Source organism: Brassica rapa, chromosome A01 (assembly GCF_000309985.2).
Source record: "Brassica rapa cultivar Chiifu-401-42 chromosome A01, CAAS_Brap_v3.01, whole genome shotgun sequence".
Classification (NCBI taxonomy): domain Eukaryota; kingdom Viridiplantae; phylum Streptophyta; class Magnoliopsida; order Brassicales; family Brassicaceae; genus Brassica; species Brassica rapa.
In genome coordinates, this window is record NC_024795.2 from 9,332,615 (window position 1) to 9,350,931 (window position 18,317).

Below are 18,317 nucleotides of genomic sequence, written 5' to 3' on the forward strand. Positions count from 1 at the left end.
TTGTGATATTTAGATATACATTTATACTGTTTGTGGCTATATGAATACTATCGTATAACCATGGAGGCATCATGCAAAAAAACACTAGTTTGAGAAATCAGAAGACTTCACACAATGTTTTTGTTTTGTACACAAAAGTCTGAGCCAGAAGAGTTAATAACAAATCCATAGTGTGATTGTGAGCTCATGCACACATTTCACATACATCAAACCCAAGGTTCATAGATTAAAACATGAAATATCAGTGACCCGCTGATGGATTTGTAAGCAACTCGAGAGACTTCTTCAGATGTTCTACAGCAGTAGAGATTTCATCGAAAGCCAAAGCTCCAACAGCGAATCTAGCAGCCTTGTGTGCCTCTGCGATCTTCTCTGGCCCTGGCTGGTAGCTGCTGTCGTAATGGTATTTCTGAGCTGGAGGATCTAGAACAGGAGCAACATTGACACGCCCGTTTGATGATGAATAAGGAGAAGGTGGAGGAGCAGAGGCGAAGCTTGAGGAAGAAGGAGCAGGTGCGGAATGTGGAGAGGAATAGTAAGGTTCAGGGTTTTGGTAGTGAGAAGGGAAGTGGGAAGGAGTGGCTGGGAGGCTGCTCTCGCTAAAGCTAGGGTAAGACTGGAAATTAGGGAGAGAGTTTGGAGAAGGCTCATGAGATGGGTAGTTTTGTGGCGGCGGAGGCATGTGTTGTGGCGGGTCTTGGTGGTATGATTGGTGGTTGTAAGGATGAGGGTAAGGGGAGTCTGATGGTCCCGTGGGAGGCGGAAGGAGATCGTTGGAAGGGTAAGAAGATGGTGGTGGAGGCGGGACATCTGTTTGATAATTGTTGTTAGGATTGTCATGGAACCTGGGAGGAGGTAGATGATGTTGTGGCACTTCAGGGAAATGGTGGTGGCTTGAGTCATCATTCGAGTCGTGGGATGGACCAGGCTCTGTTCTATGTTGACTTGGTACGTTGGTATCACTTGCACCAAGATCCTGTATGTAATGAAAATGTGCAAATGATGAGTGGATTAAGTTGATGCAGATGTTCATATCTTAAACATTTGCGCCAACATCTAGATATTCCCAAACCATTAATTGCCAAGTAGAGAAACTTACATAGGAGCCACTAGGACCGCTTGATGGAAGGGATAGATCACTTTCATCATCAACAGGATCACCTGGAGTGGGTTTCCTTCCTTCTTTAATGGCTTTCCTTATGTCAGCAGCCTTCCAAGCAGCATACTTCTGTTTCTGCTCTATCTGTCCATGGTGCATTATATATAAATATAATCAAACATCTAATAAAGCTGCCTTTTAAGGTGCGAGGTCTCTGTTTGAGATGTTAAGTAAACGAAAAAGTAGGAACTCACATCAGGAGGAACGGGGCCAAACTGGCTCAGAATCTCAAAGAAGATGTTTGCTGCATAAAAAGTTTTGGCAGTTCCCCTGTCAAAAGCGCAGCAAAGTTAATATGGATAATCTCTCAAAAGCGTCTGTAAAGGAGTCACATAAATGCAGGTATTAATCCTTCTATATTTAATAGGTAGTAATTGAACTAATATTAAGGCTAGAGATAGCGACATTTTGCAAAAGTAGAATGGTCAAAGGCAAACAAGACACGAGAAGGCTTGGATGCATCCAACTTATTCCTTAACCCGTTATCTTATTTTCTGTCTACATATTACTACAACTCGAACGACATCATCAGAGGAAGGTATCACCTAAAAACCTGTGTGGTAATTGTAAATGCATGCATATGTGCTCATTTCAATATTAACAATAACAATACTAGACAGGGAATGAATCTGGAGAAACAGGATAGTTCGAACTCATTGAGCTAGTGCTGATGGGGGACATACTAGTGCTGATGCTCAATCGAACTAATAATCCTAGAAACTTACTAGTGTCAAATGTCATTCAATATGAGAATCAGATATACGAAAAAAAGAAGAAGAAAAAAGTAGACTTACAAGTCTGCTCTTCCTGCACGATCCTGCTTGTCAGCCTTTGCAAAGACATTCAATGCAAAGCCCTCAACATGCATATTGTCATCTGGGGACAGAGTCAATGATTTCTTGTCCTGGAGTGGCACAAAAATATAATTCAATATGTTAAATATGGCTAAAACGCACATGACAGCATTGGCAGACAATAAATTCAAGACTGGTCTATTTCACGATCAACATGCAAAAAAATAATACTAGAGCATAGATAATAGGCCATGGGAACATGCGAGAGAAACACCTAATCAATCCCCCAAGGCTGAGTAAATAAGTGTTGTTGCTTCACATGTGTGTTTCCCAATCACATGAAGCAACCAAATCTAAGTTAAGATTAAAAGTCTTAACTTCCCAAATATAAGCATAAATACACTATCCAGCCTTGTCACAACACATATATGAATCAAAGCCAAACAGATCATGAAAATTACTAAGAATCAATCAGGTAGCAAAAACCAAGCTAGATGATTAAAGGTGAAACCTTTTCGAGCTGATTAATGAGGGACATGAGGATCGAATTGGTAGTCTTAGTTCTCTCGCTCTGCGGAATCTTCAATCCTTTTTCCATCGCGTATAGCCGACCTAATCAATCAATCATCCGCAACACCATCAGTTTTCAAAGATCCATCCATATAGTAAACTCAATCTCTAGACTACGATCATATCAGCTCAGCTAAATAAAATAAAACAATCATCTAGGTTTTTTTTTAATTCAAAGAGAAAGAGAGAAGACGAACAACATCAACAAACTTACAGTAATAAGCAACAAGCGGTTCATGTTTCTGCAACTCGTCGGCTCGTTGCAAGTAAGGCAGAAGAGTCTTCGCTGGTTCGTTTGTGTTCGACATCGTTTCTCTAGGCGAGCTTCGTAGCTTCTCTCAGATTGTAATAGAAATAAAGAAATAAGTATTCCTAATTCATACGCGCTTGTAACGATGTCGTTTAACGGACAAAGTCCTGATCCTCTTTGGAAAACACCTCCAAGTTCTTAAATATTTGCACATCTCCCCCTGCTTTTTTTTAATTATTCAAATTACCCGCAAAAGTATCTTTAAGCATATTACGAATTTTACCCACAAAAACAAATAACTCCAATTAAACCCGGTCACTTCCTATAGTCATTCTTTCTACCAATGCTTGGGGAAAAATATGAAAATCAATGATACAGATACATATAACATTCTACTCTCACTGAGTCACTGTCTTGTCTTGTTTCTAAAGTGTTTTGTTTCATAAACATCAGTTCTTCCCTAATAGCAACTTAAGGGTCAGAGATATATTGTCACGGTGAAGCAACAACTGGAGATGCAGCATCCTCTTTTGAGACTGCTCCAAGGTTAGATGGTGAAGTCAGCTTGTTGAGACTGTCTCTTTTGGACTTGCTTCCGTTCATGGATAAGCGCTTAATAGGCGTTTCGTTACTCCCTCCTCCGTTAGCTCGTGTTCCCACCGGTTTCTTGGCACTGGCGGGTCTTGCAGGGCTCGGTTTAGACCCAAAGGTGGAGGTGTCTTGATCTGTGTGTGGCTGTTCTTGCTGCTTCTTCTGTTCCTGTCAATAAGAAAAAAAAGCAAGATTGGTTTATAAGAAGTTATGATGTACAACAACAGTATGAGAAACTAACCTTCTGCCTCCGCTTCTCCTCTTCTCGTTCTTGCCTCAGGATACTGTATTCATCTAACATAGCGAGTAGAGGAACACCATCATACTCAAAGGACATACTCTTATCCTCTTCCCACGCCCGAGTTTTAGCAACCAATGTGTCAACCATTGCTTGCACAAACAAAACATCATAAAATCAGTCAGTCACTCACTTTGACGCATTGTGAAAAAAAAAGCAATAGAGACTCTTGGAAGTTACCAGTAATCTTGCTGACAAGAATCCGAGCTTTCTCAGCTCTCTTGAGATTCAAATGCGCACCACGGCTTGCACTATACCTGTTCTGATCCTGTTTTCAAGAACAACACCACATTAAAGTCTATGTCTTACTAGTAATGAGTTTGATCTTCTCATTGCATTTTTACCAGATTGTAATCTTCGAGCCAGCTCTCTTCCTCACAAGCCGACATCCACTTCTCAACTCGGTCCAATATTTCTTTTCTACTAAAGGCTTCTTCCTTAGCCTTTGCAATCTCACCATCCATTTGAGCTAGTAGCTCAGCAGGTTCAGTGTTTCCGGAATCAACCAACGACATGATCCTCTCACGAACCACCTCTGGTTTAATCTCAATATGAGCACGAGCATAGATCTCCTTGAGCTCGGTCTGCTTCTTGAATGCAATCTCCTTCATTCTGCTAGCTTTCAGCTTGTCAAGCCTATCTACTTCCACCTCAGCCTTTCATGTTTTTTTAAAAAACAAACAGTTATTTAACTATAAACATTGATTGATCGAATGTAATATCAAGTTCAACAATACCTGCTCGATCAGATCAAGTGCGAGAGCACCAGAGACGGTCACTTCATGAACTGAAGCTGAAATGTGACATGTAACATGGTCAAAAAGCTGTCTTTCCTCATTAGGAGTGTCCATTAGATTCCATAGATCAGTTAGCTGAGTAGCTAGCTCTTGAAGCTGCACAAAAACACAAGATTCATTACTAACATGAATTATCATCAAACTGCAAGATTCATTAGATCAAACCTTTTTGAGTCTTTGATTCTTATCCTCTTTAAGAGTCAAGACAGTCTCGGCCAACGTTGAAAGCGTCTCATTGCTAATGCTTTTGTTTTGAACACCATTTGCCTCGTCTAAGCTCGGGTGAACTTCAGTGACCGTGCTCAAGAAATCTAAACCAAGGACGGCGCATAGATCATGCACTGTGCTCACAAACTCGAGCACCTTGTTCAACCTATCAGACTGTCCGAACAAAAAGCAGTTTTTAGTTCTGGTCTGAAAGCAAACATACCAAGTATATATATACCTTCTCTTTCTGGAGCTCTTGGAGTTTGCTCTTGTAGTCATCTAATCTCTTGAGGGACAAGTCAGATTCATCGACCACAAGAGGTCCATTGCTCAAACCGCCAGCAATCTCTTCACATATCTTCTGAATCTGTGATTGAACACCAGAGAACTCACGGACCCTTTCCTCTTTCTGTTGCCAGAGTTGTTCAAGCGCAGGTGCTATTGCAGAGAGTTGCTCTTTGATCGTTCCAGAAGTCTTATCTGGCTGTAATCAAGACACAAACACATCTGAATAACAACAATAATCTTAAAAGAAATACAAATTTAGACGTGGGAGATCATTTACAATGCCGATGTAGCTTTTGTCTCCAAGAGCAGCTATGAGATTGGTGAGTTCAACATTGGCATCAGACAAGGTCTGAAGAAGCTCTGCGCGAGATTTTGCGGCAAGCTCAACCTTCTTCTTGTAAACATTAAGACATTCTTCTTCTATCTGAAGAAGCAGCTTGTCTCGTTCCTCGTCACTCTCCCCAACTTCATCCCATATTTCCTGGAATAAATGTTTGTCCAGTGAGTTCGTAAAACCATAGTTAACATGTTAAGCGTGTGTTCTGTGAATTTACCTGCAACTTCTGGAGTAAAGTGCCACAAGTGATTTCTCCAAGAAGAGGATTGTCTGCTTCTGTCACTGCCATTCTTGTGGAGTCACAAGGTTCCCTTCAGAAAGAGAAACACAACACATTAGAACAGAACTGAAACTACGGTAAAAGAGAGTAACGTTGCATCTTTGCCAAAAACTAAACAAGCAATCACCCTAAATAAACATGAGATGTATGCAAAGCTAACTCCAAGACCCATTTTAATCAGAGACGCAGAATCTTGAACTTTTACGTAGCTCAAAACCCATTTCTAGCAAGACCCAGAGACGTAAGCAGAAGAAGCTCAAAAAGAGAGGGAGTTCTCAAGCTCTGCTACAGATACTAGCACTGAACTTTACAGAAATCTAACTGCATTGGTGCTAAAAACAAAGCAAGAATCCAAGAGTTAAACTAATCGAACCAAACAGTAGAAGATGATTTTCTTTACCGAGATTGTTGTCGGATCCTAGGGTTTATCTGACGTGAGTCTTTCCTCTTCTTCTTTTGTAGATCTGAAGCTCTCTGACGAATAGTCAGTCAGTGTTAAGTAAGAGAGAGAGAGTTCAGTAGCATAGGAAACAGAGAAATCTCAAAAACTTTGGTTATGGAGGTTGGGAACTGGGAAAAGTAGGACCCATTTTCATTTATGTCTGAACGTCAATAAAATAAAGAATAAAACCGAACCTAATAAGGCCTTATGGGCTTAAATAGCCCGACCCAGCCCAAATAGAATTTAAACACGTGTCGTTTCATTTCCAATGCAAACGTGACTCTCCACCCAAGAGAAGCGGCAATGAATAGTTTATTTGGTTCCTGTCTTCTGATTCGACAAAAGTTTGATGAAACATCTCCGGTAAGCGCTCCTTCTCTTCTTCTTCTTCTCTCTCACCTTTGACATTCTTCTCATCCTCCTCTCAATTCAGGGTTCCGCTTCTCAACCACCATCATCCAGACAAACAAGCCTGATGTTCTGTAAGTTATGCTTGAATCCGATTTGTCAACCTCTCATGTTTCTATCTGAATTTTTGTGTATTTTTATTTTTTTACAATGGTCTTCTCGTTTTGGTTTGATGAATCTTTTAGACGTATATATATGCTTACACATTCAAATTTATATCCTCTGCTGATGCGTGTTATCCAAGTAATCTTGTGTGTATAAGATCAACCCTATATATTAATCCAGGACCTTGGCATTGTAAGAAAATCATTTTCAAAAGGGCAATGGAGAAAGATCTGAATCAGAACTCTCCACGAATCAGAAAGCTAAGGGATAATGGTTATCCTCCTAACACACCAACCTCTCGGATGAACAACAATAACCAAAGAGATAACCATCCAAACTCTCCAAGGGATTACAATCATACTCCTAGCTCTCCAACAGCTCGCCTTCGTTGGAGAAACCGATCAAATGAGGTATTTATTTATATATACATTTTCATTCGGTCTATAGTTATGTCCTGAGATTCTTGAAATGTCTTAGATTCCAGCTGAGGTGAAAAGAGGCAATGCAAGCAACGTAAGGAACCTCTTACTCGGTGATAAGAACAAGTACAGATCAATGTGGATAAGGACGTGCTCGTCTCTCTGGATGCTCGGAGGAGTTTTCTTTATAATCTACATGGGACATCTCTACATATGGGCTATGGTTGTTGGCATACAGATATTCATGGCGAAAGAGCTCTTCTTTCTCCTCAGAAGAGCTCACGAGGAGCGTCGCTTGCCTGGCTTCAGGCTCTTGAACTGGCACTTCTTCTTCACGGCTATGTTGTTCGTCTATGGACGCATACTTCAGCAGCAGCTGGTCAACACTGTTTCTTCGGATAGGTTTATCTACAAGCTTGTTAGTGGTTTGATCAAGTACCAGATGGTTATCTGCTACTTCTTGTACATTGCTGGTTTCATGTGGTTTATACTTACGTTGAAGAAGAAGATGTATAAGTATCAGTTTGGGCAGTACGCTTGGACGCATATGATCCTCATCGTTGTGTTTACTCAGTCTTCTTTCACTGTGGCCAATATATTCGAAGGGATCTTTTGGTTTCTTCTTCCAGCTGCGCTGATTGCTATGAACGATGTAGCAGCGTACTTCTTTGGTTTCTATTTTGGGAAGACTCCTTTGATAAAGCTGTCTCCGAAGAAGACATGGGAAGGTTTCATTGGAGCATCGGTGGCAACTACAATCTCTGCGTTTCTTGTAAGTAACCATCTTTTGATCCATTTGTAAAACTTTCTTTTGGGCTCAAGACTGATAGATTATTATATGCTTCTTACAACAGTTTGCAAACGTCTTAGGCCAGTTCCAATGGCTTACTTGTCCAAGGAAGGTAACTGAAAAATGAAATGACCATCACTATGTTTCATTGCAGGCTTTATTTCATTCGTTATGATGCATCTTTTTGTAGGATTTGTCGACTGGTTGGCTGCATTGTGATCCAGGCCCTCTGTTCAGGCCAGAGTATTACCCACTGCCCACTTGGATTGCATCATTTGTAAGAAACTTAGTTACCTTCTCTTGTGAACCAACTAATGATGGTGTCTTATACAAGTCTTGGCTTTGAAAACTTTGCTTAACAGTCTCCATGGAAAGAGATATCGATTCTACCGGTGCAGTGGCACGCTTTCTCTCTTGGTCTATTTGCATCGGTTATAGCTCCTTTTGGTGGTTTCTTTGCAAGCGGTTTCAAGAGAGCTTTCAAGATCAAGGTTAGAGATTCTCAAATAGTGAAAAAGTTTTGTATCCACAGATCCAAGAACGAATCCTTACTTAGTTTTGTTTCTTTGGACAGGACTTTGGAGACAGCATACCAGGACATGGAGGGTTTACAGACAGAATGGACTGCCAAGTAAGAGCAGCTAACTAATACAGAATGATTGCAATATGATCTCTTCATTGTTACAACTGAGTCTTGTTGCCTGAATTCAGATGGTTATGGCGATTTTTGCATACATCTACATACAATCGTTCATTGTTCACCAGGACTATAGTGTCGAGATGATACTAGACCATGTAAGAATCATCAGCACTCACTCAATATCATTATGAAGACAATTGTACGTATGCATCTATAACTTTGATTGTATATACCTGTAGATATCGAGAAGCCTGGGACATGAGGAACAGAAAATGCTTTATGCAAAGCTTGGAGACATTCTCCGACACAAATTGCAAGGCGGGTTTTAAGAAGAAGAGTGCAGGTTTTATCACTCTGTTTTCAGTTTCTGTTCTTTTGGTTAAATTTTGGCTGTAATAGATAATGTAAAACCTTTGTTTGTATCTCTGATTAATTTATCAAAAAGAGACTTGGTAGAGTGTGCGTAGCAGGACTTCCCCTGCAAGATGCCATGTCCAGCAACTTATGGGGGATCTTGTTCAGCCAATGAATAAACCAAACGACAAGAGAAAACTATGACACTGTTAATTGAGTTGCTCGAAACAAAGAACAGTAGCAGAACTTATGAAAGCCAGCTAACTTCTTTTTAAGCATCAGACTCTTTCTTGTCTTCTTCGCTCTCTCCTCCTTGAGTAACACCAACCTCAGCTGGTCTTATAACTCTATCAAACAACGTGTATCCAGACTGTAGATATCGACACCCATCGTTAGTAGTTGGTGTGAAAACTGTACAACATTGAATAAAAAGAGAGACAAAGAAAAGAGCAAGTTTCATATGTTTACCTTCAGGACGTGAGCAACCGTGCCTTCTGGCTTAGAAGCATCCGGGACTTGAAACACTGCGTTATGTCTGTTTGGATCAAACGGCTCGTTGATTGGATCATACTTCTCCATACCAAATTTCTTAAATACCTGCAGCAACACACAGATTTGGACAGTCTCATCTACACTGCTTACTTTAGATCTTATACTCTCGACAAAAAAAGAGGTGAGGTGTTTACCTCAGCTAGCTGTTTCTCAGTCATCTCCACACCTTCTAAAAGCGTCTTTAAGAGTGGAGTCGCTCCAGCCGAATCTTCTTTCGTAGTGTCAAGCTTTGAGAAGCTTTCCTTGACAACCGAAGACGCTCTTCCAAGATTATCCGCCACATCCAAAAGGCTCTTTGCAAAATTCTGCAGATCATACACATTTATACATACGTCCTCAGCGTACTAACATAATGAAAGTTGTAAAACAGATTTCTAGTAGACTAACCTGTATGGCATACTTCTTGGTGTTTTCAGCATCACGTCTTGTTCTATCCATAACATTCTCCATCTCTGCGTAAGTACGAAGAACTTTATCTTTCATTTGCTTAATCTCTTCCTCCTTCTCAGACAGTAGCTCTTCCTTCTCAGCCACCAGCTTCATCAACTCATCCCTTGACAACTCCTCCTCATCATCACTCCCGGAATCTGAATCAGAAACTGCACCTCGTTTAGCACCTTTCCCTCTTCTCGAATCTTTGGAGGGTTCCGACTCAAGACCTGATTCGTTTGCATCAGCTGTAGCTTTCTCTCCAGTTGTCTTGGAGGAGGCCTCAGTGTTGCTCTCCTTCTCATTAGATTCAGGCGTGGTGGAGGAAGAAAAAGAGAACCTTTGGAGTGGAAACGAATCAAGAGGCACCTGAGCTGCAGCAAGCTGGATGCAAAATGGATGAGTTAGCCAAAACCCCATAGAGAATTTATAGCAAGAGAGTGAGTGCCAAGCATCAAATCATTTTAGACATATGAGATAACAAAAGTAGCATCCTAGCGATTAAAACACTCAATTGAGGTTCAATCCTTAAACCCTAACAAAACCCTGAACTGCAATTCGATACGAATAATGATATATATGAGTAAAAATCTAACCTTTTGTGAGAATTCGTGAACGATGGAGTGATAACGTCTCGATAATATCGGAGTCTGGCTCCTCGCCGGAAGAGCGGCGCCGGCGGCGGAGAGAGAGGAGCGTAAGCCCGCGCTGCGGGAAACTCGCGAGAGAATTCTCGAAGCAAACATCACAGAGAAAAGAAGGCAGCGATCAAGACGAAGACGAGATGATAATCGAATCGAATTGTGTTTTGAGGAAAATGCTCAGGTCCAGAGGCGGAGGCACACAGACACGCAGACGTGGTTTAGTGTGGAGAAGAGTGTGCTTGTTTACGTAAATACCCCCCACCGATGCACGACTGATGCCTGAGCTTGTGAGGGTATTATTGTCAATATAGCAACTAGGAGATTTGAGAACCCTCTTCTATGATCAGAGGCGCTCGTCCTAGTATATTTTTTTGGACAGACAAAGACCAACTTTTTGGATAAGCTGTACGATGTAACTTATGCCCGGACTTCTTCTCTCTCATGTTAACAAGTTGTGGTCACGTTTTGCTAAGAGTGATATCTAGTTCTGTCTGATGATTTTTATTTTTTACTAATGATGTGTTTCTCTGAAGAAAGATTTGTAGTTTTTGCTGATGACTTCGGGTGTATATTGCAGCTAGAAGATGCTGCGACACTCCCATAAAGTATCTATGTTCTGGAAGCGGGCTCCTGTTGTCTTTCGCATACATGGCAGCATAATACCTTTCTCCTTATGATACTCTCTTGTTGAATGTCCTTGTTAAGGAATCAAATTGATTCTCTGCTACAACAATTAGAACATCATTGTGTTGTTTTTTTCTTCTCCTAAAATTACTCTGACGTTTAAGTGTTTACTAATGATGTTTTCTAAAGAATGATTTGTAACTTTTCCTGATGCTGATGATGCTTTTACTTGGCAAAAATTATCAGCATGTTTATATATAATTCAGATACTATTTTAATAAGGTAGAAAATGTCATTGCTAGCTAATAACACATTAAACCATACAAAATAGAAACACATTTTGGTTGCAATATTGTTAGTTAAGATGCTGAATTAATTAGAGTAGTTGAGTAGGTCCTGACTTCTTTTTGAATGGGACTAAGTCAAAATTAATGTTCAACTACTTATTAGGTATTATAACTCAACAGCTGAATAACCTGTTAATGGCTAAACACTCAGCCGAAAAACAGAGTTATTGCTATACATTCTTACTTGCATTCTTTTCTTTTCTTTTTCATTCAATGTCTTTCTTAGGTCTGGACATTTTAACCTGGATTCGAAGACCCGAACCAGAACCGACCCAAAAATATCCGATCCGGAACCGGACCAAAAATTTACAAGTATCTTTTGGTTCTAAATTATTTTTTTACCCAAAAGAACCGGAACCGAAAAGGAACCGACCCGAATAGATCCGGACCCGAAAAGGAACCGACCCGAATAGATCCGGACCCGAAAAGAACCGACCCAAATAGATTTGACCCAATAAGAACCGATTTGTACCCGACTTAAAAAACATGTATATCTAAAACAAGGATGTTTTTGTGTTCTATTTTATATATATTATTTTATGATTTAATTGAAATATCTTTTGTGAACAACATTTGTTATTATTTTTAACATTTTTTTAAGTAATATAAAGCTTTATAATGTAAAATTTAGAGTTTTTAAATATTTTATTTTAATTATTAATAGTTTTATTTAAGTTGTTTTGTCAAATTTTAGATATATATGACAAATATTCAACTAAAGTTGATGGAATTGGGTATATCATGTCCTTTTCAGATCCTAAATATCCGAACCCGATCCGGATCCGATATGGACCCAAAAAATTACGGGTATTTTATGGGTATTTTAATTATAGACCCGAATCGATCCGGACCCGAGAAGAACCGATCCGAACTGAAAATTTCTAAGCACCTATTAGGTCTAAATATTTAAGACCCAAAAAGACCCGGATCCGAAAAGAACTGACCCGAACCTGACCCGAACACCCAGACCTCTTTCTAATAAGACAACTACCGGTAAAAAAAATCTATGAAATCGTGTTTGAAAACACCTCTCCGCCCATTACCAATCAGAACCCAACCACATCTAAACAAAAGAAGAGGTTATACAAAATCAAGAAAAATGAACTTACTTTAGTTGAACTAAAAGAAACAAAGTAACTTTTTAACGCTTATTGTCACATTTGACACATGAGCTACACTTTTCTTGCAGTTACTTGTTGTTGTCGCTGCACCAACCAAAATATATGGGTGAACCAAAAATCCCCAAAACGTGCAAACATAGATTACAAAAGCATCCGAGCGTTAAAAATAAACCAAACTTCATTGGATACCTTAAAGCTTTCTTTGTCATGTGAACACAATTCTTAGTTTGAAGACCCTGTACGAAAATAAATGTGACGACAAGACGTAGTCACACGTAGAACTCAGTGCGTGAAACTGGTCAGAAGAAGATGCGTTGCTATACACCTGAAGCTTGTAAGACTACGAATCCTTCTACTTCAAGTTATTCTTACCCGTCTCTCTTTTTAAGTAGATATTTAATACCGTTTCTTTGGTGCATACTATTAATGAGTCTTATCATTTTCGGCTCATTACTCACCTCAACTAACTCCAGACCAGTCTCTGTGGCCAAAATTAAACATAGGCTAAGGAGTATTAAATAAGCATTATCTAACAAAGGGACCAAGCTATTCAGTACAAAAAGAAGGCAAAGGTTGTCAGGTTTGGTATTAAGTACCTCTCCTTCCTCCAGTTATATGCTTGCGTTGGTTGTTCTTCCCAATCACTTGTGAGAGTCTTGTTTGCAGAATTTGAAAAACTAAACGTAAAAAGCATGCTGCGAAACAGAGTTCTTGCGTTCTTGTTGCTTGCGACTCAGCTCTTGGTGGAGATACCTGGAACGAGTGCGAAAGTAGCAGCACTTATAGTATTCGGGGACTCAACAGTAGACTCAGGGAACAACAACCAGATCTCTACGGTTCTAAAGAGTAACTTCCAGCCGTATGGCCGGGACTACTTTGACGGCAAAGCAACTGGGAGATTCTCAAATGGTCGGATAGCTCCAGATTTCATTTCTGAAGGTTTAGGACTCAAGAACGCAGTCCCTGCTTACCTAGATCCATCATATGACATTAAAGACTTCGCCACTGGTGTCTGTTTTGCTTCAGCTGGAACAGGCCTAGACAATGCAACCTCTGATGTGTTAGTAAGTCAACCATAGCTCCATGTCTTCAACTTCATACATTCTCAGTTCCAAAATAAAAATTTTTTAAGGTAAAATACTCATAAGAAAGTTATCTTTTATTTTTTTTTTTTGAGAAAAAAAAAGATAAATTTCTTTTATTTAAAAAGTATTATCAAATTATAAATTAAAAGCTGCTCAATCAATTATAAAATAGGCTATAAAATATAAGTGGTTACTCACTTACTCAGCTTTTGATAAAAAAATAATATTTACCTAGAAATTTAAAAACATCTAAGATATTATAACATAAAAATTATTTTTAACCATCCTACATTTCAGAATGGAGGGAGTATATTATAATATAACGTTACTATAATGTAACTGACATGGTTTATTTGAAATGTCAAAGTCTGTGATGCCGCTTTGGAAGGAAGTGGAGTACTACAAAGAGTACCAGACCAAGCTAAGAGGCTACTTGGGTGAAGATAAAGCTAATGAAGTTATCAGAGAATCACTTTACCTGATTAGTATCGGAACCAACGATTTTCTTGAGAATTACTATCTTCTTCCTCGCAAGTTGCGTAAGTACTCTGTTGATGAGTACCAAAACTTCCTGATAGGACTCGCTGGAGAGTTCTTGACAGATATTTACAGACTCGGAGCTCGTAAGATGTCTTTCTCTGGACTATCTCCTTTTGGATGCTTGCCACTTGAAAGAACAACACAGATCTTTTATGGAAGCAAATGTATTGAAGAGTACAACATTGCTGCTAGAGACTTCAACACCAAGATGCAGGATAAAGTCTTTAAGTTGAACAAAGAGCTGAGTGGACTCCAGCTTGTGTTTTCAAACCCGTACGATCTTGTTTCAGATATCATACACCATCCTGAAGCATTTGGTTAGTACAAAGTTGTAACACGAGCACTGATAAAGAATTGTTCTGTTAATCTTTCTGATTGTGTCACAGGTTTTAATAATGTAAGGAGTGCATGCTGCGGAACTGGGTACTATGAGATGAGCTACTTGTGTGATAAAATGAACCCTTTCACATGTACTGATGCGAGCACGTATGTGTTTTGGGACTCGTTTCATCCAACAGAGAAGACAAACGGAATCGTAGCAAACCATGTTCTGAAGTATGATTTAGCTCGGTTTCAGTGATAAATAAAAGTGTTATAACCCCAAGCAGAATATTTTTTACCTACTACTACATTCTTTCTCCTACATGGTACCAATGTCTTAGTCAAGGTTCTTGATATCTCGTCAAGCTTCTAGAGTGTTGTAAAAGAACCATTTTAATCGGTGGTCGTGTAATTATCTTAAACATGCTCTATAATGTTATCAAGATGGATCAGATTTTAGTGTGAAGAAATAATAACGCACAAATGGAATTGAATCCTGAAGCCAAAAAGCATAACCGCTAACAGACGTGCCTCTCAATGTATTGTACTATATGAATAACATATTGTGATGATTCTACATCAAAGTTTTGAAAGACTAGCATAAATATACATAAAGAATTTGAGCTAATTAATTTTGAATTAAAAATCTAAAAACTTTAACATAATGGTTAACTCTAATTAGAGAGACCAAAATAGGTTTTTTACTGGTCGTAAAATGGAATTCAGTTTTTAATATGTGGATAAAAACCATTATTTCGAAGAAACGTATTAATACTTTACATTGAAAATTTGAAAAAGTTAATCTATACTATTAAATCAGAATCCTTCTTATGATTATGCCCATGATTTTTTTAAAAAATTACAAAACATACCATTACTTTTTTAATATCTTTAATGATCTACAGAAATTTAAAGCCCATTGGATAGGTCCAAATTGAACCATTGTTAACCCATTAGGCCATTTTGGTTAAAATATATTTAGTGAAAATCATTAAAAAGATTGTTTTATTTTTTATAGAGGGATTATACATTTAAGAGATAAACAAATATATTAATCCATTATGCCAATTTGTGTAAAATATCTATACTTAAAATCATAAAAAGCCTGTTTTATTTTTATTGAGATTATACATTTAAGAAATAAACAAATTAATGTATGTGATATATTTAAGAATTAAACAAACAACGGATTTGCAGTCCTATATGTGTAAACACAATTTTACTAATAACAAATAAATTACATTACAATTTATAAAAATAAAAGCCATATTAGATAATAAACTATTCAAACACATACTCGCACTAATTAGAATTACAATTTATAAAAATAAAACCATATTATATAATAAAATATTGAAATACATCTAATTAGAAATAATATTAAAATTGAAAAATGACATTTTAATAGATAGAATACCCGTCTTTTAAAAGGGCGGGTCAGTATCTAGTATACTATTATATGAAAAGTTTGAACCAACTCATTTACTATCAATTGATTTTGAATTAGAATTCTTTTTGTTTTGCTAAAAATTTTGAATTAGAATTTCATAAAAGTTTAAGGGAAATTGGGATGTATGGCTATGAAAAAATCTATAATTCACTACATAACTAATTTACCTAACATTCCTATACACAGCGTTAGATCTATACTATACTAAAAGGGGGATATAAGCTCCTTTTAGAGTGTCCACGTAGGCACAAAAAATCGTCCAATCAGAAAGTTCGAAGTTGCCACGTCATCTCATTTATTTTTTCGTAAAAAATAAAAAAACAATGCGAAGGAAATGATTGAACCCGGGTTAGTATGACATAAATATAGGACAGATACCACTAAACTATTGAAACTTTCTTGGACACATATACAAGAATCACTAAATATGTAATCACAAACTCTTATGTACATTTACAATAATATGGATTCAACTTTCAAGACTCCGATACTTTGTTTTGTAAAAAAAAATAAGTAAGTGACTAAGCTAATATATTCTTTGAAAGTATGAGAACATTGACAAATATGAAAAATCATAGATTTTTGTTTTCGTGACAAAGTTAAGAATTTTGTAAAAGTAAGTTTAACATATAAATTTTCGTGACAAATATGAAAAAGCATAGATTTTTGTACAATTTTGACAAAACAACTCAAAACATAGTTTTCTAATGTCTTAATAAAATATTATTTAAGGATGCAATAATTAAATATATCAATTCAATAAATTTTGTAATTTATAGACAAAACAATAACACAACAAATTTTGAAACATTTGTTTAACCTATCAATTTCTTTTCATGAGAATCCAACTAAACAAGATAAAAAAACAATTAGATTTATTTAATTACCATTTGATTCAATTTTGATTAATTTCAAATTGTAATAATGTATCTTTTTGAAGTTACAAAAAAATAATGTTCTTTCTTTATTACACTAGCATTATATATAGATTCCATATACACAAATAAATATAATATAACAACATAAGCTTGCTTTCCCCGATTCATATGAAATTTTTTTAAGTTATCCACCAAAGCAAATTAATTAAATCAATCAAATTGTTAGAATACAACAAATTAATATATAATTTTATTTTAAATTAAATTATTTAAAAAGTGTATTTTTATTAAAAACAAAATAATAAATAAGTAAAACTGATTTGATGGTAATTTTTATGACATATATATATTATGTGAAAGAAATATAAGCTTAATATGAAAAAAATCTTAAATAAAAAAAACTAATAAAAATAAAACTATGGTATCAATTGAAAGCTTCTTAGACAATATTAATAAAATATTTAAGCGGTAATTAGAAAATTTTGATTTTTTTTGCCAGCCAAAAATTTATTATTAATTAACATCAGTTATTTCAAGATGTTTAAGAAATGATGGACTTAAATGATATATGAACTATGAATATTAGTACTTTGTAAAGCTGACTTAGATAACACATTTGCACATCATTTCCAGTCCTTTTTGATTCAGTTTTGATATTCAGATTTGTTTCTTGACTGTTAAAAAGATTGATAAGTGTACAAATGTCTCATTCGAATATTATATGTCTATAACTGAATCCCCAACATGAGACAACTTTGTTTAAAACGTAAATAATTTCATTTTTCTTATATTATATAATAAATATATATTATTTACTGATAATAAAAATATAGTTATTCATCTATCACAAATATATATGCAAATATGTGAATCAAGTACAACAATCAAACAACATAATGATTTCCACAAAGAAAATTTGAAAAATATATTTATGTTAGGTAGTCTTATTTTATATTCTTTAAATAATGTAATACAATATTATACATTATTTTTAGAATTGAGAAATACATATATATCAGTTAGACAAATTAAGCGATAATTAGACAAATTTGATTTTTTTTGCGAGCCAAAAGATTATTATTAATTAACATCAGTTATTTCAAGATGTTTAAGAAAGGATGGACAAAAAAATAGGATAGATATAAATGATATATGAACTATGAATAGTATTTTGTAAAGCTGACTTAGATAACACATCTGCACATCCATTTTCAGTCCTTTTTGATGCCTAAATTCAATTTCTTCAGAGCAGTTATTCCACAAAGAGATCGTATGAGATATTATTTTGATATTCAGATTTGTTTCTTGACTGTTAAAAAGATTGATAACTGTAAAAATGTATCATTCCAATATGATATGTCTATAACCGAGTCCCCAACATGAGACAAGTTTGTTTTATAAGTAAATAATTTTATTTTTCTTATATTATATAATAAATATATATTATTTACTGATAATAAAAATATAGTTATTCATCTATCACAAATAACTATGCAAATATGTGAATCAAGTACAGCAATCAAACAACATAATGATTTCCATAAAGAAAATTTAAAAAATATATTGATGTTATGTAGTCTTATTTTATATTCTTTAA

At 36.4% G+C, this 18,317-nt stretch overlaps 5 protein-coding genes across 8 annotated transcripts; 2 read left to right on the forward strand and 3 right to left on the reverse strand.

Moving 5' to 3' along the window:
* Positions 1 to 63: 63 nt before the first annotated feature.
* On the reverse strand, positions 64 to 2,938 carry LOC103866553 (protein HOMOLOG OF MAMMALIAN LYST-INTERACTING PROTEIN 5). The gene is made up of 6 exons (XM_009144495.3): positions 2,738 to 2,938; positions 2,465 to 2,565; positions 1,954 to 2,063; positions 1,354 to 1,429; positions 1,100 to 1,243; positions 64 to 976 (listed from the first exon to the last, which is right to left on the reverse strand). Exons 1-6 carry the CDS (start codon positions 2,829 to 2,831, stop codon positions 242 to 244), a joined length of 1,260 nt encoding a protein of 419 aa, XP_009142743.1. The 5' UTR covers positions 2,832 to 2,938; the 3' UTR covers positions 64 to 241.
* A 112-nt stretch (positions 2,939 to 3,050) lies between these two features.
* On the reverse strand, positions 3,051 to 6,157 carry LOC103866564 (65-kDa microtubule-associated protein 2). 2 transcript variants are annotated; one of them, XM_009144506.3, is made up of 10 exons: positions 5,972 to 6,157; positions 5,509 to 5,602; positions 5,232 to 5,435; positions 4,905 to 5,150; positions 4,625 to 4,840; positions 4,400 to 4,555; positions 4,007 to 4,318; positions 3,843 to 3,930; positions 3,606 to 3,754; positions 3,051 to 3,532 (listed from the first exon to the last, which is right to left on the reverse strand). In XM_009144506.3, the coding sequence occupies exons 2-10, from the start codon at positions 5,578 to 5,580 to the stop codon at positions 3,266 to 3,268; spliced, it is 1,710 nt and encodes a 569-aa protein (XP_009142754.1). In that variant the 5' UTR covers positions 5,581 to 5,602; positions 5,972 to 6,157; the 3' UTR covers positions 3,051 to 3,265. The 2 variants fall into 2 exon arrangements, with proteins under 2 accessions (XP_009142754.1, XP_009142761.1); XM_009144513.3 differs by having other exon boundaries at positions 3,051 to 3,526; positions 5,972 to 6,154.
* Positions 6,158 to 6,263: 106 nt separating this feature from the next.
* LOC103866590 (phosphatidate cytidylyltransferase 3) lies at positions 6,264 to 8,832 on the forward strand. Of its 2 annotated transcripts, XM_009144543.3 has the most exons (10): positions 6,264 to 6,376; positions 6,447 to 6,495; positions 6,707 to 6,936; positions 7,004 to 7,717; positions 7,800 to 7,847; positions 7,926 to 8,012; positions 8,098 to 8,226; positions 8,310 to 8,366; positions 8,447 to 8,530; positions 8,615 to 8,832. In XM_009144543.3, exons 3-10 carry the CDS (start codon positions 6,745 to 6,747, stop codon positions 8,702 to 8,704), a joined length of 1,401 nt encoding a protein of 466 aa, XP_009142791.1. In that variant the 5' UTR covers positions 6,264 to 6,376; positions 6,447 to 6,495; positions 6,707 to 6,744; the 3' UTR covers positions 8,705 to 8,832. The 2 variants fall into 2 exon arrangements, with proteins under 2 accessions (XP_009142791.1, XP_009142784.1); XM_009144536.2 differs by having other exon boundaries at positions 6,367 to 6,495.
* Positions 8,776 to 10,630, reverse strand: LOC103866579 (grpE protein homolog 2, mitochondrial). The gene is made up of 5 exons (XM_009144525.3): positions 10,307 to 10,630; positions 9,669 to 10,094; positions 9,416 to 9,586; positions 9,198 to 9,326; positions 8,776 to 9,099 (listed from the first exon to the last, which is right to left on the reverse strand). Exons 1-5 carry the CDS (start codon positions 10,454 to 10,456, stop codon positions 9,001 to 9,003), a joined length of 975 nt encoding a protein of 324 aa, XP_009142773.1. The 5' UTR covers positions 10,457 to 10,630; the 3' UTR covers positions 8,776 to 9,000.
* Positions 10,631 to 12,904: 2,274 nt separating this feature from the next.
* On the forward strand, positions 12,905 to 14,851 carry LOC103866615 (GDSL esterase/lipase At4g26790). Of its 2 annotated transcripts, XM_009144571.3 has the most exons (4): positions 12,905 to 13,026; positions 13,113 to 13,510; positions 13,899 to 14,388; positions 14,458 to 14,851. In XM_009144571.3, the coding sequence occupies exons 2-4, from the start codon at positions 13,139 to 13,141 to the stop codon at positions 14,649 to 14,651; spliced, it is 1,056 nt and encodes a 351-aa protein (XP_009142819.1). In that variant the 5' UTR covers positions 12,905 to 13,026; positions 13,113 to 13,138; the 3' UTR covers positions 14,652 to 14,851. The 2 variants fall into 2 exon arrangements, with proteins under 2 accessions (XP_009142819.1, XP_009142811.1); XM_009144563.3 differs by lacking the exon at positions 12,905 to 13,026 and having other exon boundaries at positions 13,033 to 13,510.
* The last annotated feature ends 3,466 nt before the right edge of the window (positions 14,852 to 18,317 follow it).